The 27,979-nt window shown below is 38.7% G+C and overlaps 1 protein-coding gene across 1 annotated transcript in view; it reads left to right on the top strand.

Annotated features, from left to right (window-relative positions):
- LOC136879132 (uncharacterized) overlaps positions 1 to 27,979 on the top strand; it is a 61,743-nt gene that overhangs the window by 11,281 nt on the left and 22,483 nt on the right. The window contains exons 2-3 of the mRNA XM_067152885.2: positions 9,888 to 10,022; positions 14,898 to 15,052. Coding sequence (XP_067008986.2) covers positions 9,888 to 10,022; positions 14,898 to 15,052 — 290 coding nt within the window. The remainder of the gene's footprint in view (positions 1 to 9,887; positions 10,023 to 14,897; positions 15,053 to 27,979) is intronic.

The following is a 27,979-nucleotide window of genomic DNA, read 5'->3' as shown; positions in this document are numbered from 1 at the left end:
TGTGTGTGCGTGCGTGCATATGTGTGTTGTTTTTTTTTTTTTGTTTGTTTTTTGTTTTTTGCTTTTTTTTTTTGTTACCATGGTTTGGTGGATTAGCAGAGGTAAAAGAAGGTGCTGGGGTGAACGGGTCTCAACTTACGAAATTAAAGTTAAGATAAAATTTCTTCTTGCTATTTTGCATAAGGTCGCACCGACACAGATATGTCTTACGGCGACTATGGGATAGAAAAGGTCTAGGAAGTGGAAGGAAGCAGCCATGGCCTTAATTAAGGTACAGCCCCGGCATTTGCCTGGTATGAAAATGGGAAACCACCGAAAACCATCTTCAGGGCTGCCGACAGTGGGGCTCGAACTCACTATCTCCCGATTAAAGATAAAATTTAACAAGGTTATATTTTCTTTGCAAAATCAAGAAATAACAAGAATGGCAGGTACAGAGTAGCAAAGCAACCAATCGAGAATGTACAATTACAGTGTTACAGAATTTGGGCTCCGAGAGCCAGACACATAGTTCTTGAGCAATGAGCCCAACTTTACTTATACATAAGGTTTAACAAAGGGGCCGAAAACCCCAATCATGCCCAGGAGCACTCACTCCCTATTACTCAGAGAAGCCTGCTCGAGGAACACAGAAACCAAATTTTAAGAAAGAGCAACACGCTCTCAAAGTTCAAGCCTATCAAAGGCCACACCAAATTCTACTTTCAAGCTGTCCTCCAAGCACATGAAAACAGGGGTAAAAATACCCAACCTACTGAGGCCTATTAAGTAAAGAAACAGGTCAATTACATGGCCTCCAAAATACCAACTTGAGAGGAGGCGTCCTTGCACTCCAAATACACTTTATTTAAAACCTACTTGGCACTAGGCTGTTAATGCAAGGGCTAATCCCATCCTAAAGAGGTGACTTATATAAGAAAACGATTTACATTACATTAGAAGGGAAGAAACGGTTGTGAAAATAAGCTCACCTCAAAGCAATATGAGTGGGAGCTCGAGAGGGTTAAGCACTCTCTATCCCAATTTGTAGTTTAAAAAGATAGAATAGATACCAAGTGTCTTTACATTTTAGAGGAAAGTTACATGGTAAAAGGCTTCGGACCTGCCCCGAGAGTTAAACTGCTGAGCTAGCAAGAAAAGAAGTTATTAAAAGGCCATTACCTGGTGGTTGAACTGCTGCCCGAAGAACGAGGCGCTTCCCGCCCCCTGCTACATAATTTACACAATGATAGATGTTACTGAAGTGGCCCGGAGACCCGAAAATCAGCAGTTTGTATACCCTCGTGGGAAGTTCGAAGCGTTTCACGAATGATAACACCTGCCCACAAACATTTTATTGGTTAATGGCAAAAACGACTACACCAGATGAAGAAGAAACACCTTATTGGTGGAAAATTAATTACAGAAATTCCTTATTGGTCAAATTCAAAACTGGTGGAAAGAAAGGGTTAACATTGCCAACTTAAACAATGGCAGAAAGAAATTTAATAAAGAACAAACTTATAAGTACTAAATTTCTTCAAAAAAAGGTTCCTTCACTTCGCACTAGGGAGCACAATTGTAGTTCTTAAGTAGTGTCCTCTAGAAGAGAATGTTCACACTTCTTGCTACAGATAAAACAAAAATGAATCGAAACTGACATAGTTCAGAACACTTCAAAATTTATAGTAATGACATCTTCTGAGAAATCATTGAATTAATATGGAAGTTAAAGTTCAGGCTTCCTCCAGTAGAGGAATTTTAACTGGCGCAAAATCTGAATTAGCGGCGTGGAGGTGTACCACCCGGTACAGATTGTATTATGAGGAGTGAACACTATCTCCCATATTTGTGTGCAATGTGCCATAATTTTGGATATTTTCTCTCCTTCCTACAGCCAACTGTGAATTTTGTTTCACTGATCCTTCAAATTAGACACATCCTAGTTTCATCAAAGTTAATATACGTTTTACCAGATTTTTACGTCACCTGTAACATCGCTAAATTATTCCGTGGTTTCCCATTTTCACACCAGGCAAATGCTGGGGCTGTACCTTAATTAAGGCCATGGCTGCTTCCTTCCCACTCCTAGCCCTTTCCTGTCCCATCATCGCCATAAGACCTATCTGAGTCGGTGCAACGTAAAGCAACTTGCAAAAGAAAAGAAAAAAAATTGCTAAATTTCTTTGAGATATAATAAAATGTTGCTTCTGTTGATCTCAGATCATTTCATGGGGCACAAAGTTTCTTCACTTATCTTCATATCATCCATTAAGGACCTATGCATCAAAAAAAGGAAATATCTACATATGTAGAAAATTTTTTCATGGCCAGTTATATCACATCCTCTACACTCTTCAATGGCCACATCCCCTTTCCCAAAAGCTGTACACTAGCTATCCACAATGTTTATTGCAGGTGCATTCTTAACACTTTGAACACCCGTCCGGGGTATGGGCGAACTGCTTTCCTGGTTATGAATGGTGCCCGTGTTATAAACAGCTGCACGTATCCAATATGGTTCCTATCTGTTGCTTGGGGGGGTGGTAGTTTATCTAGTGTCCACTAGAGTGCAGCAGTTATCAGGAAGTTCAGACTGAAACGGTAAAAAGGGTAGTTTCTCCTTGCCGTGACCTCTACCAAAGCACTCGATGTACCGAGTGGTGAGCGTGCCAAATCTGTCGCACTGTCAGTTGTGTTACTGTACAAACATGTCCTCACGCCAACTCAATAGTAACAATATCTTGGATATTTTATCACCAGAATTCGATTCAGAAATACTGTAGATGGTAATGATGAAGACTCTGCTTACGAGCCAGGTCATATATCAAGTGACAGTTTGAACAAGATTTTTATTTGTTATGTCACTTTCGAATGCAAGTTTTTAGCTGCATTATGTTACTCCTAATACAAATGATAGAAATATTTCATCTGTCCAGAAATTGAGGCTTCTTTTTTCATTTAGACAAAGAGATTCAGGCTGATGATTCACCTGTACCGCAAAAAAGAAATTAGATGGTGGTGCAAGGAGTGCAAAGTTGGACTGTGCATTGCACGCTGTTTTCAGGGCTACTCTACCAAAACAACTATTCCTAAATAGGTACCGGTAAATTTCGTATTTCAAATGTAATTGTGTTTATTTGTGGCTTAAGTAGCCACAGTAAATGATTCATTTTTATTGTGTGAGCAGGCTTATTGGTATAACTTGAATGTAAAAGTTTTTTCCGTACATTTTTAAAATGTTTTTCATAAGACTAGTATAATTAAATTACATTAGATAAGTACTTTCTGAGTAACATCTTCATTTTGGATGGCTTACACCATCATATGATACAAAAATCAGGTATGTACTATGTTTCATTGTTGTGTAAGGCCCCATTCACAATGCAAACGTAACTGTAAACTTAACGACGTAACGTAACCGTAAAATTAACGTAAAATTTGTGGTATTCACAATGGAGGAACGTAACATTAACGTAAAGAGTACACAGCAGCCAATCAAACCACTGCCATGTTATTTAGCACGGAAGTCGGGTTTTGGGCTATCTCGCAGTATTATATTTCAGTAGCTCAATGGAATCAAACAACGTGGTAGCAGAATTCATATTACTTCAGACATCTATTGCTTTGCTCCTGGGAGCTGTGTAGGCCTATGGTACCTGAAAAGGCAATCTAAACAACGGTGCAGAAAATGGGTTCAACCCTTGAATCACAGAAGGTTATCTCAGGGCGATTTCGGTAATCTACTGTAAGAAATGAGCCTCCTCAGTTCGTTTTGGACATGCGGATGAAACCTGAACTCTTTGCCTTTCTTACGATTTGCTTCCCCTTTTCTAATAAAAAGAAATGTAAGGTCTCCTTTACCAACATCTACAAGTATGACACTGTCTATCACACCCCGATGAGATGTTTGGATCTATTTGTTTGGATGATATTCCGTCATAATGTTAAGAAATATACAGGGACACTGTTTTATTTATGACAGGGATTGTCTCTCGTCCGTTCGCCAGTGCTGTGAGCTTGTCTCCCGCCATTTACCGTCAGATTTCATTGCTACAGGATATTTATTTCCACCTATTATTTTTCGGTACAGCGTATTTGCAATTCTTTTTCCTTCTATCATACATAGCCTATACACAAAGATTATTTTGAAAGAGAATTACAAGTGTTTCGTCGAAAGAAGTCATTATATCGTGCACAACACACAATGTTTACCTCTGCTCTGATTGGCTGGTTCTTAAAGTTAACGTAAAATTAATCGCAAGAGCTTGGGGTTTGCAATCCCTTAATTTTACGGACTCGCAGTTGAGTTTACGTCAGCGCATTGTGAATGGTTCCATTAGATAAGATGGCCGCTAACTTCTAAGTTAACGTTAATTTTAAGTTTACGTTACGTTACGTTACGTTACGTTACGTTTGCATTGTGAATGGGGCTTAATAATATATTAAAATTCAGGAAAAAGACCCACTTCACTGCCAGTGTCCATGTTAGAATATAGTAGTGCTGAAAGTGTTACCAACCTACTTACCTCAATACCAAAGTACAGCTTAGCTTACAAATTTGTGCAGATCACTATTAGGCAACACATTTGATACATAGGTGGATCAAAAGGTTAGTTGCACTAACAGGCCACAGCAGCGCGCTGAGTGTCGCAAATGTGGGCACAGCGGAGAAAGGGACAGACACTGCCCACACGTCTGTTAGGCAGGTCGCTGTGGTGTCTCGTCTAGTACTGTGTGAATAGCGGCCAAATGTAATGGCGCGTCAACTGGACATTCACTCCAAATATGAGCTGCGTGCGACAATCCGATTCCTATGGGCCAAAAGGAAGAATTGCACGGACATTCATCGTGAAATTAGTGCTGAGTATGGGGAGCGGGCCATTTCCCGGCAAGGTATCGTAAAGTGGTGTCAGCAATTCGAAGCCGGACGCACGGATATCACGGACAACCATCGCAAAGGCAGGCCCGCAATGTCCAGCACCCGTGCAAAGGTCAACAGTGTGAATGCGATCATTAGACAGAACTGGCGCATTAAACTGAGAGAAATCGCGACGCAGCTGAACATGTCATATGGCAGTGTGTTCGCCATTGTTCACGACGACCTTGGATATCGTAAGCTGTGTCAAAGATGGGTCCCATGTCTTCTCACCGATGAGCACAAGCGACAACGTTTCCAATCCTCCCTGGCATTTTTGCAACACTATGCCGCAGGCGGCAACGGATTTCTGTGGCGAATCGTCACAGGCAACGAAACGTGGGTCCACCACTTCACCCCCGAAATGAAGTGAACATCAATGGAATGGGTGCACCCCTCATCACCACAACAAAAGAAGGCCAAGGTTCAACCTTCAGCTGGTAAGGTTAAGGCGACAGTGTTCTTTGACATGGAGGGTTTGCTGCACATGGAATTCATGCCGAAAGGAACAATGATCAACGCGGCGGCGTATTGTCAAACAGTGCACTGGTTGCGTAAAGCAATTAAAGAGAAGCGCCGGTGTGATTTTGTTGCACGATAATGCAACACCTCACAAGGCCCGCCAAACGAGAGAACTGCTGCAGCGTTTCAAGTGGGAGGTCTGGCAACATCCACCCTACAGTCCTGACCTAGCGCCATGTGACTTTCATCTGTTCGGTAAGCTCAAAACGGAGCTCAGTGGTTGACGTTTCCAGACCGATGAGGAGGTGAAGGCCACTGTCTCCGAGTGGTTACAGAACGCTGGAGGAAATTTCTATGCTTCCGGCATCGAAAAGTTGGTTGTGTGTTCGCAGAAATGTTTGGAGTCTCTTGGAAACTATGTGGAAAAGTGACGTTACAGTGTATGTCGTTATAGTTGTGTTGCTGTTGTATAGTGGTGTAATAAATGGCCATAACTGGGAAGTGCAACTTATTTTCTGATCTTCCCTCATACTTCCTTTTTACTCTGTGTTTACAAGCAAACTTCAGCTAATATAGCTAATTTATTGTAAGTCTAAATCACCAATGTACTGTGTGTCAGATAATGGTATCCCAGGAAAACACGATACGTCTTTACATTACAGTAGTGCAACCGGTACTACTATGTGGTTGTGAGATGTAGGCAACTCCATAGATGCTTGAAGAGCAAATTTGTGCATTTGAAAGGATGATTTTTAGAAAGAACTATGATATGGCCTATAATGCAGAGACTGGAAAATGGGAAAGAAGGCACAAGGAAGAACTGTTTAAGAACTCCAATATTGGGTGGATGATCATGAGAAAAAGACTGTAGTAACTAGAAAATGTTTCACTCTCCCTAACCAAATATTTACTTATCAGCTAACTGGAAGATGTCCAAGAATTTGTCCAAGGATGAGCTAGAAAAATGGAGTATTGTTAACATTGGAACAAATCAAACCAACAGCCTTCATTGAGGATGTGTGAAATAGAAGTAAATGGACCAACATCCATGACAAATACTTGTGATGTGAACTGCTGTAGATATCTCGTTACGTTTAAACATTTGTCTTGAATTTTTCTTAGTTTCTTTTCTATATTTTGTCTTCTGTCATGGGCTAAATGGTCTCTTTAAGTGCAATAAATGATAATGATGATATAAAAAGCACGGAAACGTTGCAAATGAGCAATACTGTGAAGTAAATAATGTAGAAAAGAGTTGATGATGATCACTGGCTCAACAGTCCTTACAAGATAACAGTCAAGATTCTTCAATTACAAAACTACTTTATGAGTAACAGAAATAAAGTCTTGTCTGTCACCTCAGTTACATGTGATAGGATATTAAGAATAGTCTGCTTATTGTTTTCCTTAGTCACAGGCAGCTGACTGTTTCCCAACTCACAGAACTGCCAAGGCAGTGCACCATGGCTGGTCCTTAATGGGTGGGGCAGAACAAATCCTGGAGGTTTACTGTTTTACAGGTTGTCTTGCTGGACCACTCCTCTTTCCACTTTTGTTCCAGGTTGAAGACGCTCGCTGACTGAACAAATTCTGCAGATATCGGGAGTTGTCTTGAAGTTCCTTTTTTTTTTTAAAGTTGTTTTACGTTGCACCGACAGAGATAGGTCTTATGGCGACGATGGCATAGGAAAGGGCTAGGAGTGGGAAGGAAGTAGCCATGGCCTTAATTAAGATACAGCCCCAGCATTTGCCTGGTGTGAAAATGGGAAACCATGGAAAACCATCTTCAGGGCTGCCGATAGTGGGGTTCGAACCCACTATCTCCTGAATACTGGATACTGGCCACACTTAGGCGACTGCAGCTATCGAGCTTGGTGTCTTGAAGTCTTGAAGTTAGTCAAGGTTTTAAGTTTCTGGTCCAAAATATGAACATTGACTGGCAACTCCCAAACTAGAGCATTTTTTAAAACATTCAAACTCTTTAGTATTTTTCACTTGTGAAATACCAGCATTTTACCCCAGTGTAGCATTGGGTTCATTGATTGGATTGTCCCACCTTTTCACGATGCTGGTGGCTAGTGCACTGTTGAGACATCACTGCAAGCCTCCTATGTAGAACAATCCAGTGGCAGTGCAGTAGGGGAAGTATGTACCTATACTTATATAATTGCCTGCCTTTGGCTTTGATATAGAAGGAAACCATAATTTAATTTCATTGATTGCAAATGTTAAAAATTTTCAAGCTCTTTAGGCTTTTTCAGGTATGAGATCATTTCTTACTTTTGAGATGTGAAGGAGCCATACCAATCAACTAAGCAGTCACAGAATTCAGACTATTGTTGGACTTAATTTCATTTGTTCACTTTTGGACATGATGGCATTAGAGGTCAGGAGCCATTTACATGAGACGACCTTACATGTTCTTGGTTAAAAGAAAAACATATGCAATAATAATAATAATAATAATAATAATAATAATAATAATAATAATAATAATAATAATAATAATGATAATAATAATAATAATAATAATAATAATAATAATAATAATAATAATAATAATAATAATAATAATAATAATAATAATAATTGTACCGGTTGGTACACCTATACGCCGCACGTTTGAATTTTCCACCTTAAAGTACTCCTCTACAGCTGAAACTCTGAACTTTGAAACTGAATTAATTCAACCGTTTATCAGAAGATGTCACTGTGTTAATTTTAAATTATTTTTGTTTACTAATTATCAAGAAGTGTGGACATTCTCTCACAGATGTCTCTACCAAAAATTATGATCATGCACCCTGGTGCGAAGTGAAGGAACTTTTCTTGAAGATATTTTGTATTCATAAGTTTGTTCTTTACTAAATGTTGTTCTTTCATTTGTGGGTTGGCAATATTAATCTTTTTTTCTGCCAGTTTTGAATTTAGCCAATCTTAAATTTCTGTAATTAATTTTTGACCAATCGGGTCTTTCTTCTCCAATTTTGATGTGTAACCTTTAGTTAGCCAATAAAATGTAGTGCGTGTGGCTGTTTTAATCATGAAAGGTCTCGAATCTTCCACGAGGGTATAAAAACTGCTGATTTTCTTGTCTCTCGGCCTCTTCAACATCATCTAGCTTAGTGTATGGAAGTATAGCAGGGGGCGGGTAGCGCCTCTTCCTTCGGGCAGCAGCTCTTCAACAAAGGTAATGGCCTTTTAACATCTTTATTTCTTGCTAGCTCAGCAGTATAACCCTCGGTGAAGGTCCGAAACCTTTTTAATGTAACCTAACTATCTAAAAATGTAACTTAGTGCCGACTTATGTAAAATTTTCTTATTACTTTAACTGTAAATCGGGGATAGAGAGTGCTTTACCCTCTCGAGATCCCCTTAATTTTTTATTTGAGGTGACTACGTTTTCATAACCGATTTTCTACTTTTAATGTATTAAAATTTTCTTATACGAGTCACCTCCCTAGCTTGGGAATAGCCCCTGTGTTATAGGCCTAGTACCCCTTAGGTTTTATAAGGTTTCATGTAGGAGCGCAAGCAACGCCTCCATTCATCTTGGTATTTTGGGCCATTTAATTATTATTTTTCTTTTAAGGCCCTGTAGGCTGGGTACGAGATACCCCTGTTTAATTCTTGTAAGTTGCGCCTCAATGACAAGTGATGGTAAAGTATAGTATTGCCTTTAATAGGCTTGAAAGATTGAGAGCGGGTCAGCTCTTTATGGTGTTTTGAAAGGTACCTCTAGGAGGTTTGACATTACTAGGTGGGAGCAAGTGCTCCATGTAATGAGGGGTTTTCTGCCCTTTGGTAATTTGTGGTTGTGAGCTGAGAGCTCAGGAATTATAAACTTGGGGCTCGAAGCCCAGATCTTGTAATGATCCCCTAAAACTTGTGATTTCGTTGTACCTGATTTTGGCTTGTTGTTGACTTGTTACTTGTTGAATTTTGAAAGTCTATATGAAAATTGTTAAGTTCTGAAAATATAACCTTTATGAAAATTTTAATTCATCTTTCGGACTTGCAGTTAGACCCATTCCAGCCCGCACCTTCTTTCACCTCTGCCTTCCACGGATAACTCTGTAACAATAACAATGGCGTATGGCCTTCGGAGAGGCCTGGTGCAGGTCTTTTTCTAGTAGATGGCCTATTAGGCGACCTGCTTGTCTATAAAGATGAGGGCCCTACCTAGGATGATTTCTAATGTTGAATACACCACACACACCCAGCCCCGAGCCATTGGAATTAACCAATTAAGGTTAAAATCCCTGACCCGGCCGGGAATCGAACCCGAGACCCTCTGAATCGAAGGCCAGTATGCTGACCATTCAGCCTTGAGTCGGACAGCATATTCACTCAAGGTGTAGGAGGATATGAAGCTTTATATGAGTACCAATCTAGGTGTGAAGACAAAAATTTGAGTACTTCTGAAATGAGATACTTTATTTGATATATTATTTCATTTGATTCTGTTCCATTTTTCCCTCTTTTGTTCATGATCTGAATTAATTATTTCCTCTTTTCCTGTTTTCAGATATAACCTTACTCTTCCTGACCTCTGGTAATCTAGACACATATGAGCTTCTTGTGGATAATATGAATGATGTCTATACTTATTCAAATATCAGAAAGATGAACACAGAACCAATTATCACAAGGTTAAAGCAAGGTAATCAATGTTTTAATTATAAGGAAGAAGCATGCAATACAGAAAGAAAGGGAATGTTGTACTGCAATCATATGGGATGGCATAGATTGATATTTGCTAAAGAAACATGAAAACATTTTTTTTTTTTACTTTTTGGACATACTGTAGATACTGTGATGGTACAGGCATGGTATGTGAAAACCAGTACTTTTATATAAGGTAATAAAATAGTATGAACATGCATAGCACTATAGTGGCTTGCTTCTGTATGCTGTGAGTCACTCCAATCGCAGGGTCAAGCAACCTGTTGTGACAAACATAACATACCTGGACAAAGATCAGATTAGTAGAGTCAATTACAAAGAACATACAAACTGATTATTACTAGACTAATAACGGAAGTGGTATGTCTGTGGACTACAGGCACGGTAAAACTGCAGTCTTTTCCTGATGGAAAAGTAACGTTTTCTACAAATGACTTGGCAGTTATGATTCTTATTTTCTGTATAGCACATCATAATTCAGAAGCTGTGGTCCAGTTGTACAGAGAACAATTTCCTGATCACTGCACATCCAATAGGTGCATATTTATAGCTGCATACTAACGAGTACATGTTACAGGTTGTGTTCTGCCATCCTATTGAGACTGTGGTTGGCAAAGATCACGGCAAGTGTTAGCATTAGTAGACGACATTCTGGACATAATTGAACGGCATTCATGTTGTACTTTTCCCTCAAGATCTTGTTCATTCTCCACTGTAACTGTTAACCATTTCCACTCCTGTGTAGGCAATATGTCAACCAGCCCTTAACATTGTAACATCTCTGAAGGTATTAAAGTATGTGCATTCTTCTCCTGTCCATCTGCCTTCCTGAAACTCTCAGCACATGGATGGGTTCGCAGATGGTTTGTTTTTTTGTTTTCCTGCAACATCTTTCCTTTGAGACATGATTTTTTACTAATTTTATTACCTAAGGAAAGTGCTCGTATTTCAAGCGCCATACCATGTCAGATGCATTTACTATGGGTATAAGCATTGCCTTGTGTAGTACTTATTTTTTGATCATGCTGTTAGTTTTGATCCTTTCTCGTGTGATCTTAGTGTCTTAATTTGTGTTCCCTATTCCAAAAATGAGTAGGAGCTTGGATGAATCAGATATATATAATTTATTATGGGATATAGATTAATCTAATGATGAATTCCCACTAGTTCTTGAATTTTTGAATTGGAGAGTGGAGATGATCAAGTGCTGCAATCTGAACTTTAAGAATAAGTTGTTTGGACAGTATTCCCTATTTTTCCAAGCAGAAAAGATGTTGAAATGTAAATGCAAACCCATTGACTTCTTCTGCCAATGACAGTGAGTGTGATCCACAGTCACAAACTGCCGGTGAAAATATATATCTACTGGACCTAGGCCTAATAACAATGTTCTTAATTCTGTTACTGACCATTACTTTAATTTTGCATGGCTATTGCTAGCCTGGTGCAGCCCTTATAAGGAATACTCTCCAAATGAGAGTGGGTGACATCGGCTACAATGTAACCCAAAGTAAAACAGGAATGACGTTATGCTCAACAAATGCCATAGGGTTACGTTAACAGCAAAAAGGAATGGTGAACAAGCAAAATATACAACACATCAACACCATAATACAACTTAGGCCTACCCAGAAACAGGCAGACAAAGGCAGTGAAACTGAAAACCCATCCCAATTTTAAAAAAGTTCAGGCACCCCAGGATAATACTGAGCTAAACTACTAAAGGATAACACCAGTATACTTTAAATTTAAATTATATTAAAATGTATGATTTATGACAATTTATGACAATTCATGACAACACAGTATGTAAAACAAATTGCTTTAAATACTTAGGAGAGTGGATAACGAATAACACAAAAGAAAAAACAGCTATAGAAACTAGAGTGCACAAAATGGAATGGATGTTTCACATGATAAAAAAATGTATATAACAATAAATCCTTATACTGGAACACAAAATTGAGACACTACCAAACAGTAGTTAGACCTGAAAATTTATATGCAGCAGAAACACTTAAACTAACAAGAACTGAAGATCTCAAAAATCTACAGAAGGTTGAAAGAAAAATTTTGAGGAAAATACTGGGAGCTAAATGAAACAATAATGTAGAATACAGGTTAAGCCCAAACAGAGAGCTATATTTGAAAATTGAAAAAGGAACTGATGTAATGAGAAAAAGAAGACTACAAATTTTTGGACACATTTACAGAATGGATGACAAAAAACTAACCAAGTGCATCTTCAACCTTCTGAATAGTTACAAATCTAAACCCACATGGTTCACTGAAATTGAGAAAGACATGAAAAATGCTGGAATTAAAACAGATACAATCAAAAACAGAACACGTTTTAGAGAAGCAGTTCAAAAGGCAGCGTTTCAGGAGCGGAAGAAACCAACAACTAGAAGAAAGTGGACTCAAGAAGAGAAGGAATGACACTCTCGAAGGATGAAGGAAATTTGGAAGCAAAGGAAATTGAACACAATGAAAAGTAACCAAAGTTGATTCATCGTACCCTCCAAATGGGTTATTCGAAAGAAGAAGAAAATTTTAATAACAGAATGCACCCAAAAGGAGAATTTTTTTAATAAATGAAAGTTTTAAAGTATACAGAAACAAATTAGTGATAGTATAATAAAATTTCTGCAAAATAAATAAATACATAAATAAATAAATGAATGAAACAAAAATAAATTTAGGAATTTAAAATAAATTTTCTCGATATATTATTCCATTCCCTTATATGAAGATAAAGTTGGAATTCAAGAAGAAAAAGTGGGATAAATATTCACTTATATGAAGAGGAATTAAGGAATGGAATAATTTGTTGAGAGAAATGTTGATAAATTTCCAAGTTCTCTGAAATCATTTAAGGAAAGGCTAGGTAAACAATTAGTAGGAAGGAAATTTCTCTCCTGGGCGACAGTCCTAAAAGCAGTTCGGTGATGAATAATTGATTGAAATATAGGGTCTCTCTTATAAACCCAGACCGAGTGCACGATATTTGTATTCTGTGCCATAGCAGCTGCCGCAGCCCAACTTACATCGCGCGCAGCTGCCCTTATTTAAGCATGTATACAGTCCTATATGAAATCTTACCTTGTAAAAGATGGTGGAAGAGTCGTCTTCTATAATAAGGGGCTTCATAAACACCACTAGGATTTTCTACACACCAATAGCGAGAGTTTTGACTGTTCACACGACCATTAAGATGAAACCATGCCTCATCCGAAAAGAACACAAGCTGTGGGCGAATAAACGATCATTCAGTGATGCAAGATACCACTCACAATATCTCACTCTTGTAGCTGGATCAGCAGGTTTTAAACTGTGGGCCTGTTTGAACTTGTACAGTTTGATGTGTAACAGCTTTGTAGCTCTGTGTGCGGAAGATACCGTAACTCCTACTTGTTGTGCTAGTTTTATGAGTGATTTATTCGGTGACCATTCAAGATTTGCACCAATGTCTTTTAGCTTTTCCTCTGTTAAAACTGTTCATGTGCACGCATGTTTTTTATTGAGCACTGAGTAATACTTCAATTATATTAAATTATATTAAATTGTTATATATATTTTCGCAACCGAAACAATTACAGGCTTGATCATTAAGCTATTCACCGAGTTTTGTCGGCATTTGAAAGCACAGTGCCGGACATTGAATATGCTGCGCTGATCTTCAGGAGCTAGCTTCTTGCTTCAATCAAGCGACTCGTCTTCGACTTCTACACAATTTTGGGACTTCATATTTATTAAATTGTGTTGTGACTTTGGCCTGATACTATATGCAGGCTGACTCACTTAACTGTTCACCTCTTCTCCTAAACATTTTGAGGCACAGTGCCGAACATTGCTTGTGTTGTGCTACTCTTCAGAAGATTGCACCTTACTTCATATAAGTGACTGACCTTCTACTTCTTCTAGATTTTACGATTTAAAATTATGCAGTGCTAATCCCCATTATCTTATATTGCTTCTTCAATGGTTTTTGTGAAAGACCCATCCTTTAATTCCTTGTTTTCCTATGCATTGTTTTTGTATTTTTATTCGACTGATGATGACCCAGATTGGTGGTCGAAACCAGTACCGCTTCTGCATATAATTAAATAAGAATGTAACACTACATTTCTTATTTACTTGTATTGAATAGGTTGAACCACGTTATGTGTTATTTCAATTTAATTGTGACACTGAGTCAGTAGTTTCAAATTTATTTACAGTTATGTGAATCTCTGCTCATGAAGGTGGCATTTCACCAGGGAATTGCTGAACAAATGCATTGCATACCCATCGAGCAGACTCGTACTAAAAAAATTTCACATACGAAAATACAGTGTTGCAATGATAACTGTCTCACCACGTTAACAGCTCCAATTCAGATTGGCTATTGATGCTAGGTCAAACATGTGCATGCTCCTTGCAAGGTCAAGAACTATGCGCGTGCCTCCTGTAAATCTGTTTAGGTCTTGGAGAGTAGAAATACCGCTGGACAGTCTGGGTTTATAGGAGAGACCCTGTATCTTCATATACTGCCATAAATAGGCTCTCTCCTCATCAGTTGCAGTTCTCCTGAGCTCCTGACAAGCTAGCTTCTGTTTCCTAGCTTCACCAGGACAGGTATCAACACTCACTGAGGGACCAACTGGACAGATCTTCACTCTTGATGTGGAAGGTGCAGGATAAAAACAAAACTAGATAAGCATAGGAATTCATCACATTTAATTACATCATTTTCTTGGTCTACCATTAAGTATTCTTTTGTGTCAATTACTTATGGATGTGCTGTAAAGCAATGTTTAGTAAGTAAAATGTATCAATGTGTTAAAATTTTTTTTTTTTTTTGTCCCGTCAGTTCCTAGAAGAATCACCAACCCATGCTGTGTTCCAATCCTGTCAGGAATTGACTACAAAACCTACAAGTACAATCAGGTGGTAGACTATGGAGGCATTAACTACTATCGTCTTCATCCCAGATACTTGTTCCCTGCAGGAGCTATCCGTATCAGGGTATGTTTACCAAGTATATAAGAACTTAATTCTTCAGTGTGCCATTATGGTTTGAAGATGTTTGTTGAAAAGTTACACTTCCAAGTATTGCCAAGCTAGACTTAAAATACCATATTTGCCTGAGTATAAGACAGCTTCAGATTGAAGATGAATCTGAATTTTTCGAAAGGTATCACAAGACAAATTAAGTAATGAGTATAATTACAACATATTCATGCTCTCCCATTACTAAGATAATTTAATCATTTTTATTTTGGAACATTGATAGGTGACCTATTTATCAGCATAATCTGCTGGTAGGCACTGCACACTAGTTGTTTGACATCATGAATATGGTTCTGAACACTGCATAATTTGTTAACACCCCCTCAGGCTTGCCTTAAATTCAGTTATCGCAAGTTTCAACTTACTATCACCTCTAGTGCCTTCATTCTTTGCGACTTACTGGGTAGCCCCAATTTTTTGTTTCTCTTAATGAATTCATTAATAAGACTATCAATTTCAATACATTTTCCTATCTTTGGTCCTCTGAATGCTCTTCTCCAAGTGCAGCTCTCTTTTCTTTGTCTTACTACTAACATTATACATCACACTTGAAAACATCAAAGTTTGAAGTTTATATCATAATTTTTCCTCTCTCCTTTACTCAGCTGAAGTGACGAAGATGCTTGCTTCTCCACACACTCTGCTATTACTGGAGCAGTGACCAGAATTGAACGCAATGATGGCAGTGCAATCATGGCAAGCCAAGCTACAATGGATCACAAGTCACAAATTGGAAAAAATAATCAAAGTTCAAGGATTTTATGTTTATTCATGACTTGGAGCTCAGATCTTGCTACATGGTAATTCCCACTGCATACATCAGTACATTTGGAAAATATTACAAAATGACTTTTGCAAAAAAAGTGGGGGTTTTTTAATGTTAAATGTTAAGTTGCAGATACAAGACAACTATGGATTTTATAAGTAAATTTTAAAGTTAAGAGACATGGTATTACATTCAGACCTATACGGTAACAACCACATGATGACTGACCGAAAATACCAAACAGGCTAGTAAACCTTTGTCCAAGAATCACTATGCCTCATAGTGCTAAAAGTGTGCAGCATAAACAGAAAACAGATTTTAAACAGCTTAAATGTTCAGCTTGGGTGAAGGTAGATATTCATACTGCAACATTGTTGCTCATATAGGACATAATGCATAACAGTGATGATGTGACTTTGGTAACATTGTAAGCCAACTGTTTCGAAACACATGAAAAGAAGTTGACTGATAGCCCAAAAGAAATCACTGCCTGCTGTAGGGAGAATCAGCTGAAACAAAAACCCCCAACAAAACCCAGACTAAGGAATAGGCAAGCTGCTAGAATTCTTCAGATCACATGGGAAGGAATTCTCACTATAACCATTCAAAACTCCAAAATATCTTGTTGTCACTCTGGATCGTGCTCTTACATACAAGAAACATTATGTTGGAAGTGGCAGCCAGGAACAGTATTGGTTGGAAGCCGAAAAGGACTAACATGGGGAGCAGATCTATGTAGAACGTAAACTTCTGTTTTTATTATTTTTATTCTGTATTATTCTACAAGTCAGTACACATGCCATGCCTGGAACAATTCTAATCATGCCAAAATGTTTTATGGGGTGCTCAATGAGACCTGATGCATTATCACATGATGTCTATGGCCTACACCTCTGGAGGAGCTTTCTGGGATTACGCCTCCCGACATTTGACAAGAGATGGCAGTGTAACACATGCTGTATTAGGTAGTGTCATTTGAAGCCCACCCTCTGTATGGCTTATCAGCCAGCATGGCTGCAACCAAAATCAAGAAAATTTGGGGCCGATGGCCTTAGATATTAGGCCTGTTTAAACAACAAGCATCATCATCATCATCATCATCATCATCATCATCATCATCATCATCATCATCATCATCATCATTATCATCATCATCATTAAAATCAAGGAAATGTTTCCTCAAGTCAGCAGAAGCACTAGGAGTGACATCTCATCAAATCTGAATTGATAAGTGGCATTCTAGAATGGATTGATTCACACCAAAGAAGACATTTCCTTCTGATAATAAATGAAAGTCTCTCTCAACAGGCTACACTTAGAAGTTAGGAGATGCAAGAGCAACCTTCAGAAGTGGGGTTACCACATTGAGTCTGTGATATATGGATATGGAGCCAAGCAGACAGAATTTCACTTGCTCCAGTGCAGAACTGTGTCCTTCAATATGCTGTATGAAGGACTTTGTAGGTGCAACACAAGAAGCACGAAATGTTGTGAACTTTCAGGCAGCATTGAAATGGATTTTCAAGGAGCATAAACCGAGTTACTTCTTGCAATTTAATGTTAAGATCCACCGTATTTTGAAATCAGTTTCACTAGATCATAATAATAATTTTGTGTGGCTATTTCTAGCCGAGTGCAGCCCTTGTAAGGCAGACCCTCCAATGAGGGTGGGCGGCATCTGCCATGTGTAGGTAACTGCGTGTTATTGTGGTGGAGGATAGTGTTATGTGTGGTGTGTGAGTTGCAGGGATGTTGGGGACAGCACAAACACCCAGCCCACGGGCCATTGGAATTAACCAATAAAGGTTAAAATCCCCGACCCGGCCGGGAATCAAACCCAGGACCCTCTGAACCGAAGGCCAGTACGCTGACCATTCAGCCAACGAGTCGGACCACTAGATCATGAAAGAAAGCTCTATATTACAGTATCTATTAATACAGCCAACAGTAAGCACATAATTCTGCCAGAACATTAAGGCATTAAAAAATAATCATCTAAAGACAACACTATAAAATGATTGAATAAATGCATGTAAACATCACACGTACTCCAGCTCCTTACGGTCATTTGTTGATGAGCATGCCTCTAAGTAGTTCTTGTAGTATTCACCCGCAGCAGCACACTGTTATATGCATGGAGCCCATAGAGGATGTCATGGATCTAAAGGTCGATCAGACATGGAGATGTGATACAGAGTCTTCTTCATTTTCAGACTGGAAACCATGAAGTGTTGTGTAAGAATCAAATTTAGTTTTGCTGATTCAGCGTGCCTGTACACTCATTTTCTCTATTGTTCCATTTATTTCATTTTGACCAGTGAAGAGTGTGACTTATGTTCCTTGGAGACATTAATCATATTCATTCAAGTGACTGAATATACCTTCTAAATAAGCAAGTCTCGTAAGCCACAAGGAATCATTGAATTAGTCTTTGAAGTTGCAAATCCCATTGAGAAGAAACTTCAACTCTCATTTCAAACAAGTGAGTCAAAATTTTGCCTCTCAACAAACCAATAACCTCTGTATGCAGTAGCAAATAACCTAGAATTTAGAAGGCTGGCTTTGATGAAATTAAAAACTTTCAGAACTTCTGTCAGCACATCATCCAGTTCTGCAGGCAACTTGTAAGTTATTAGTGCTTTACAGTGGATACAACAATGCATCCAACACGAGGGGGTGACAGTACTCACATGTGCAATTATGCCTTTATATTTTTCACATAAGGCCCTAGCACCATCGGTAGTTAATACAATGCATTTGCTCCCATTAAGTCCATTTTCAGTCATGAATTTGTTCAGAACCGCTAAGACACTTTTGGCATCCACTTGCATGGGTAATATTGTGCAAAATAGGAAATCCTCATGGATCGTGTGTTCAAATTCCTATCAAATTAAAGTTAATAATTTTCAATTTTGGAAATACCAGTGCTTTTGTCGAGCTTCAATGCATAGCCAGTTTTTGCTTGTTCCAACATTGTATCTCACACATTTGCTGCCATTTCTTCTATTCTTCACTTGACGGTGTTACGAGACAACAATGTAGCACTCAATTGTTTTGAGTACTTTTTGCCAACTATAGTATTTACCCATCATTTGCTACAAGTAGCACTAGCTTCTCTCCAATGGTCTATGGTTGGCTATGCTTTGCAGTTAATAGGGAAGCCTGATATGATGCTAAACCTACATACGCCTCGTCTTCCGTAACACTGTGCGAGAGTACTTTCTTCATTTCATGAAGTTCAGCAAGTTTAGTAGGAGGTAGTCAATTGGCTTTGGCTTGTTAGCTGAACAGACATACATGATTTGGGGATGTTTTAATTTCGATGGTTAAATAAAACATCATCACACAACACACAATGGGGACTATCAGTATCATAGGGTAGGAAGGCCCACCTATTCAATAAGCTATACTCCTGTTCGCTCTCAACAATCAGTCTGGTGTTGGTATCCGCTTCAAAACAAAACAAAACAAAACAAAACAAAACAAAACAAATTAAACAATAGATCATTACATCTGATGAAAAGGAATACCTATTCAAATTATGGACGTTCCCCTTAAAGCTACATAAGTCATTACCCATAATACTAATGAACAAACATAAATTATCAATCAAGTTGCTCGTCTACACAGATAAGTATACCAACTCCCAGATCAACTCAAGAACATTGACTGCTGTAGGAATGACGAAACAGTTCAGCATCAACCACAGCAGTTTTGATGTGTTATTTAATCTCAAGTTTGGATATGTTGTTTGGACCTCAGCAATGTTTTAAATTTAGACTGCATTTTCACACTTGTTGAACAGTTTTCCAGCTTGTGGATCAGGTTCCCAGGACACATTCAATGGTCGAATGAGATGCACACTAATTACTCATTCCTCTTTCAATGAACCTCTCTTCAACCAGCGAACCATATTATCATCTGCGACTAGTATTACACTTACACTTTATTACTGTTTGCTTCTCGATTCCTGCAATTTGAGTACGTGGAAGAGCGAAGACAGAGTCTTTCTACTAATATAAAATGGTGGAATCAGGAGACACACTTGACTGTGCTGGCGCAACTGGCTGTGTACCAAACTTAACTACCAATGAAGATATTCCTTGACATCTATCCGCCACTTTAGATTTACTAACAGTCCTCTGCTAGCTTGTACCATCCATCGTCCAAGTTAAGATTTACTTACTGCATGTAAGTTATATAATGAGAACACAAAGTTCCTAAACTTAAAATAATAATCTATGAATTGTGTGTGCACAATTAAAAATTTTGCTCTGTAACTACTTACAACGTACATTATTATTGCGGACCCCTTGGATTATCGTCGTGGCCCCCCAGGGGTCCACAACTGCAGTTTGGGAATCGCTGCCTTAGAGGAATATCCATCTCAGTTAAACATCCATGAATAACAATGCAACTTAGCTATAAAATGGATCATTGACTTTTCTGAATAGGACATAGATACCTTGACTACCATTGAGAGAATTGAATTTCATGTGACATCACTTAACCACAGACTGTAAACACAAGGTAAATATAATACTATGAACAACAGAAATGTAAACACAAGACAAATATAATACTATGAACAACAGAAATGAACCGATAATCAAGACTGAACTCAAACTCTAAAATGATGATTTAAGTTACACCGGTCCTTAAACAAAACCCTATTAAAATACCACTGATATGATACACTTAGTTGGTAAATTATCTTACACATTGCCATGAAGAAAGAAGTCTATAATTAATTTCCTGACTTAGGTTAAAGTATCTCCCAAACACTTTCTGATGGTTATATATGCACTGGGGTGAGTGATATCATCCAGCATGCACTGCTCAGCATCATAATGGCTGAATGCTAAGCATAATGACATAGGGTACCATTAGGTACAATTCACTCTCTTTGTCATTTGCACAGGAATAAATTGGCACATTCAATTTCAGAAATAATTTAGAGCTGCTGTAAATCCAATTGGAATGCAAGTTTGTACTTTCTATCTGCATACTATAAAAGCTAAGAGAACACTAAATATTGAGTGAAAAGGTGAAACACTCCTTCATTGCTTTTCACCAAAATATCTTGGTGTCAACCTCAACTGGACTCTGTCCTTCAAGCAGCATTGCCTGAACACCAAGTATCTTCATGCAATAACATACTAAGGCATCTAACCGGAAGGACATAGGGGGCTCACCCCACCACTCTTAGAACTTCAGCCCTTGGACTGTGCTTCTCAGTTGCTGAATATGTAGCACCAGTTTGGTGTTGTTCTTTACATTCCAAGGCAATGGTACAGCTCTGAATGATAATTCCAGGATTGTGTCTGCATGTCTTAGATCTTCATCACTTCAGAAGACCTACCCTCTTATTGGAATTTCTCCCCTTCATATCCAAAGAATGGTAGTTGCAGCATCAGGGAAGAAATGGCAAGAAACTTACTCAAGATAACCACTGTTTGGCCACCAACCAGCCCAACAGAGACTTAAGTCCAAAGCACCATTTTGAAGCAGGTAGTAGCCCTCAAAGGTTGACGAGAAGCTGCCCATGTGAAGACATAGATGACAGAAGTCAAAGACCCAATCTTCCCTCTCTAGCTGTAAATGTCACCAGGTCACAGCTTGGCCATATTGAATTTGGAAATCATGAACAGGCTGAGAATGAGAGTTTTACTCAGCAAGACCAACGTGAAGAAGTGGGACGTGCTCAACAACAATGATGAGCTCTGTGGCTATGATATCTCACAAGAGTAGCCCTCAAAGGTTGACAAGAAGCTGCCCGTGTGAAGACATAGATGACAGAAGTCAAAGACCCAATCGTCCCTCTCTAGCTGTAAATGTCATATCTTGAGTAAGTTTCTAGCCATTTCTTCCCTGATGCTGCAACTACCATTCTTCGGATATGAGGTGGAGAAATTCCAATAAGAGGGTAGGTCTTCTGAAGTGATGATGGTCTAAGACATGCAGATACAATCCTGGAAGTATCATTCAGAAGTATCATGGTGGTCTGCCCCTTGATGAAGGACAAGCATTTTAAAGAAGACCTTATGGCTGCAAATACTAATATCATAACTGCTGCTACTCACCAACGAGGCCCATCATAGCTGTAGAGCCATGGAGTTTGCTTTAATTTCATATTTGTGTGAAAAATACCTAGTAATCTCTCCAGTTGTGATGTGTCTACATACAGTGAAACTTTGTTAGTGCGTTCCTCATTAACTCATTTTCTCACTCCGCACATCGTAAATTCAAAGTCCCAATTCTCATCATATTAAATCTATATAAAAATACCTCACTTATCACGGCACAAATTTTCGCTGTTACCGCTTAGTATGATTACATTTTTCCTAGATCTGAAAATCTATATACAGTGGAACCTTGGATTGCGAGCATAATTTGTTCCGGCAACATGCTTGTAATCCAAAGCGCTCGTATATCAAAGCAACTTTTCCCATAAGAAACAATTGAACAGGGATGATTCGTCACAACACAAAAATATTTATTCGCATACCATTTCTAAAACAAAATATAACGTAAAACAAATTAAAGTGCACTTTTCCTTAAAATAGAATCATTGTTTGTGTGAGGGAGACGAGAGATGACATGAGAAGAGTTACTGTGTAGCGAGAATTTCATTAACGGAATCACTGCTATCTGTTGGCTCACTGGAATTGTTTTCTGTCCAGTGACTGTTGCTTTTGACTCTTTCTGAAGATTTCACGAAAATGTGAGATTGCATTGTCATTGAACTGATTCATCGCTCGCACTGCTACAGCTTTATTCGGGTGGGGTTTTTCTACAAAATTTTGCGCTGTTTCCCACATTTTGCACTTCGCCCGAATCTCAGTTGAAGTGAGAGATTCCATTGACTTTTCCTCCTCCTCTTCCTCGGACGAGATCTCCATAACCTCCTCCTGTTGTTCGCGATGCACGTCCATCAGTTCGTCGGTAGTCAGTTCCTGGCTATGTTCTTCCACCAGCTCTTGAATGTCCACATCATTTACCTCCAGCCCCATGGTCTTCCCTAAGGACACAATTTCATTGACAATCGGTGGCACATTGTCACCAACAATCCCCTCAAAGTCACGTCCAAGAACACAGTCAGGCCATAGCTTTCCCCAAGCGGAAGTGAGAGTTCTCTTGGTGACTCCATCCCAGGCTTTATCGATGATCTTCAGGTATTCACGATGGGGAAATGATTTCTTCTAAACTCTCGGAGGGTAAGGTTTGCTTCTTCGGTCACTTCGAAGCATCACTGAAATAGTGCTTTGGTGTATAGCTTCTTGAAGTTCGAAATGACTTACTGATCCATAGGCTGGAGTAGTGGAGTAATGTTGGGAGGAAGGAACTTAACCTTAACGAACTTGAATTCCTCCAGTAAGTCGTCCTCAAGGCCTCAAGGCCTGGAGGATGAGCAGGAGCATTGTCCATACTAGCAAGACTTTGAGCGGCAGATTATTCTCTGAAAGGTATTACCTCACTACAGGACCAAACACCTCGTTCATCCATTCAACAAACGAACAGGGGAGGGGGAAACATAGGCACATGTGACGCTCGAATTGTGGAACCTCACTCACTTATCAAGTTACAATTTATTTAAAATGTTTGCTCATCTTGCAAAACACTTGTAGACCAAGTTAATCGCATTCCGAGAGTTCACTGTATATAAAATAAGAGTTTTGTCTGTACATTGCTTAGAATTTGAAAAGAATAGTATTTCTGTATCGGTCATGTCCATAGTAAAGGGGAAATGCACGTTTTACTTTCTGTAAGGTCTGTCTGTCCGTCTATCTGTCTGTCTGTATGTACGTACACGCATCACGAGAAAAAGGCTGAAGAGAATTTAATGAAAATCGGCGTGTGTGAAGTCGGGGGATGAGCCACTACAATCCAGGCCATAAATCTGAGTGAAATGGTAGTTTAGGAGAAGGCCTAAAATTTAATTCTCAAATATTTATATTATTAGTGGTCCTATCGATAAATACTACATAATTAAAGTTTTATAGAATTAAATTTCCGATCATTTATGTCATACAATCTTACCGTACCGGCTTTGATAACACAGATAGTCATGAATTTGTATTTCTGTTGCCAAGTCCATATCAACGCCGAGCCACTAGAAAATGCGTTAACAGAATTTAATGAAAGTCGGTATATAGAGCTGGGGAATAAGAAACGACAGTCTAAGTTATAAACAATTTTATTTGCCCTATGTGAAATTGTAGTTTTGGGGAAGACGCATAAAAAATTTAATTTTTAAATACCTATGTTATTGGCCCTATCGGAAAGTACTGCATACCAAAAGTTATGGAGAATACAATTTCCGACCATTTATGTTTTATTCAATTTTAATGTACCGACTATGATAAGAGTGATATTTCAGCGTCAGAAGAAAACTAAATGTATGCGAAGGCCTACAATATTGAAAGCACATAACAGTGATCAACAATAACATTACATTGACCATTGATTGTGGTGATGTTCTTTGTCTCTTATGCTGCCGTTCAACTTCGATAAATGGGATTACTGATGTGTACCAAGTATAACAGCCTGATTGAATATTGGTGGAAAATAGCTGGAGAATTAGAAAACTTTCTTCTTTAGCATGTCATTCCTCTGGTTCATACATTTTCTGATACCATACTGCTGGTACATTACTCATTGGTTCATCACAGTATTCCAGCTATTCGATCCCTACTCTGACACGCCGTTTTGAATGAGCAGTGTGCACTCTTAAGGCAGAGGCTCACTTAGTAGCAATAGCAATAGTAGTAGTAATAGTAGTATGACCTGGTCTAGAATTACAATTTAGGCATATTCCAAATTATAGCACCACAATTCACTAAATAAGTCAAAATTCAACCCTGAAATGAGCCGTTTCATAAAAAGAGCTTCTTCGTCTTCATTTTTATTACATTCTACATTCATTTTATTCAAAACAGCAGTGAAGAGAGGGTTTCTCCTCTGGCTTGGAGGAAAAAATTGCCTCCAAGTCAGATACATATTTCCACCGTCAGTGTAGTGAACTGAGATTTTCCGACTCATCGGGTACTCCTAGGAAACATATTAGTGAAAGGGCATAGTTTTTGCCCTGGGACTCTCCACTATTCGATCCCTGGCTGTCTGCGGCCTGGTCATTCCAGCTCTGGAACTTTGGACTGTTAGATCGGCAGCGTAGTACTGTTCGTTAAAAGTGAGAAAATGTGTGGTTTTTCATTTGATCAATTATTTCATGTGAAACCATTGCTTTTACTTGTGGCTCATGCCATTCCTACTGATGTCATTGTAATGACCTATGTTCATTTCAGTTAGGAAAACCACTAAGACATTCTTTCTGAGGATATAAAAAGGCAGGTGGAGAGTGAGTGTCTGCCATTATAATGCAATTCCCCAACCAGATTGTGACTGATGGTAGGCAAGCAGGCCTACCATCGCAATGAAAATTCCCTAACACAGTCTTCATATGAGAAAAGACGTTTGGTGATTTCTCCGTCGCGTTTCTAGGGTAACGTTAAGAGCTATGCAATTTAATACAGTCTTGCTCACAACGTGTACTCTACCTAACCTATAATTCTGTATATAATATAGAATTCCATAGCGAAGCACGGGTACATCAGCTAGTGTTACTATATTTATCATCCCTTCTGAAAGAAACGTGATTTCCAACTTGGGTAAGAAGCATCGCCACAGTTGCATGATTATGGAAAAAGACTTTCATGAACTTCAAAGGATAAATTGCACTTTCGGGGTGCAAGCCATTAGCCTCAGGAATGTTCAGTTTTGCTTGCCGGTTAGCAGCGAGATTGCTGAAGAGCAGAGTGAGCCTGTTTGTGCTTGTATTTCATATTCCGTTCAGACGATAGAAATGTATTTTTATGTTGAATGGTGCGGTACAGTGAAGTGTGGCTAATATTTGTCACGTTATACAGTAGCCTATACCTGGATTAGGAGCATAATCGTGTGAAAATGACTAGCGTGGTACATATTTGTCTTGTGACAGCATAGTTATGAACACAGAAAATGTGAAATTCCTTAACCCTCGGAACGTCACGCCGCGGTCTTTTCGACCGCACGCATTTTCCTTTTGTTACTCTGTCTACAATTGTTACAGGACAGATTCCTCCCTCCACCACATCTACCCTGCAACCTTCCTCTAGTGTTTATAGCCAGGTAGAACTCCCTAATTGCTCTTCTGTTGTCGCTGTGGATGTTTATGTGAGCGTGCGGTGCTTTCGACCGCAGGCGACTACTGCCGTTTGTTGAATTTGGTTCTAACCTTGGATGCGCAACTATTCATATACACAAATTGTTTGACTGTTTACTTGTGTTGTGAGTGAAAATGGATTCCGAAGAAGTTGATAGGGTAAACAAATTGATTGATTGGTGTGGAAAAGGAAACAGAAAGACGAAGACTTCGTGTGCTACCTGTTCTCTGTGCATATGCCAGGAGCACACTGTCTTCACCTGTCAAGCCTGCAGTATGGGGACAGCAGGTGAAGATGAAGAAAATAAAGATGACCGTTTCATTATCTAAGGAACACATTCAGCTCAAGAATATAATGAAGAATGACAAATTAATTGTCTTTAGCGAACAGTAAATCTCTAATTGATGTTACCCTTCTATCTATTGTAGCCTTGCTCTTACCATTGGACAGTATACCTTATTTATATTGCTGTAACTTTGTTTTGTATATATTTTTACTGATGGTTGTAAATTACTCGTACATTGCACTATACTTCTTTTACCTGTTTACTTTTGTGAATTCTGTAAATCTATGTTCTTCCCATTTCACTGTTTTTGATGTGTGTTAAGTAGAACGTAACGTTAGTTATTGTATTATTTTAAAGCATTATTTAAATGTAAATAAATAATTTTTGTATTTTAAATGATGAAAATAGAAAGTAAACAAAAATATAGCTACATAACAAAAATAAATAGCAAATTGAAATACAAAAATGATATGGAATTCTTGCGCGGTCTTTTCCACCGCACGCGATGACTGACGTTACAAAGCCTCATACGACATCCCGAGGGTTAATAACCTAATGAAAACAAAATTAAGGTGGACTGGCATAAGTGCACAGTGGCAACAACACCATGTACAGAGGTCACGAATGTTGAAACTCGCTCCTTTGAGTTTTGACTCAATTACTCAAGTTGGTCGAAGTTTGGTTCGGTACAAAATGGCAGACAAAGTCGTGCCTCACAGTTGCACATGGTCGAATGAAACCTCCAGTTCACTGTCTAAGAATGTGACCAAAAAATAATGTTTAATAACCCACTGCTCCAGATTAAAAGGCTTCTACTAACATTTATTTTACTAAGAGTGTAATCTGCAATAATACTTCGATATATTTGTTGTATGGTGTTTTCCACAACTTTCAGTGTACTAGTACTTGTTACTTTATAATCCCCAGTGGAAAAGAAAAGGTCTTCATATTTGTTCTCTCGTGTTTTTCACATCTTTTGGTCTCATCCTTAGAAATGGTAAATAGGCCTATAATTTTCACTATACCCGCGGATACACTTAAAATGCCCTTGTGTCAAACAAATCGTATCTAGTGTTTCTATATCCCTGTTGGATTGTTTTTACTCATATATTCATTAGTACGTTTTCTCGCTTAACACGTTCTTTTCCCTTGTCCCCTGCAGAAACGTCTTAACAAGGTTTCATTGTATCTATAATTTAGTCTAGGTAATATGAGTGTCTGGTCCTTGGCTGAATGGTCGGCATTCAGGCGTTTGGTCCAGAAGGTCCTGGATTCAATTCCTAGTCATGTTGGAGATTTTAATCATGTCTGATTCATTCTTCTGGCTCGGGGACTGGCTGTTTGTGTTTGTCCCAAAACTCTCCTCTTCATATCCAGACAACCCACCACTCTACCAACCACCATAAAAACATGCAATAGTGATTACATCCCTCCATCTGGGATTGGCATCAGAAAGGGCATCTGGCCGTAAAACAAGGCCAAATCCACGTATGTGTAACACTTTGCACCCATGACCCCACAGTGTGGGGAAAAAAGCAATAGAAGAAGAATAGTAGTGTCTGGAGGCACTTGGAGCTGTAACAAGAAACCATGGAAAACCAGCTGTGGCCTTCAAGCCATTTGTCTCA

Source organism: Anabrus simplex, chromosome 8 (genome assembly GCF_040414725.1).
Source record: "Anabrus simplex isolate iqAnaSimp1 chromosome 8, ASM4041472v1, whole genome shotgun sequence".
In the NCBI taxonomy this organism is placed as follows: domain Eukaryota; kingdom Metazoa; phylum Arthropoda; class Insecta; order Orthoptera; family Tettigoniidae; genus Anabrus; species Anabrus simplex.
This window is presented reverse-complemented; position numbering and strand designations above follow the sequence as displayed.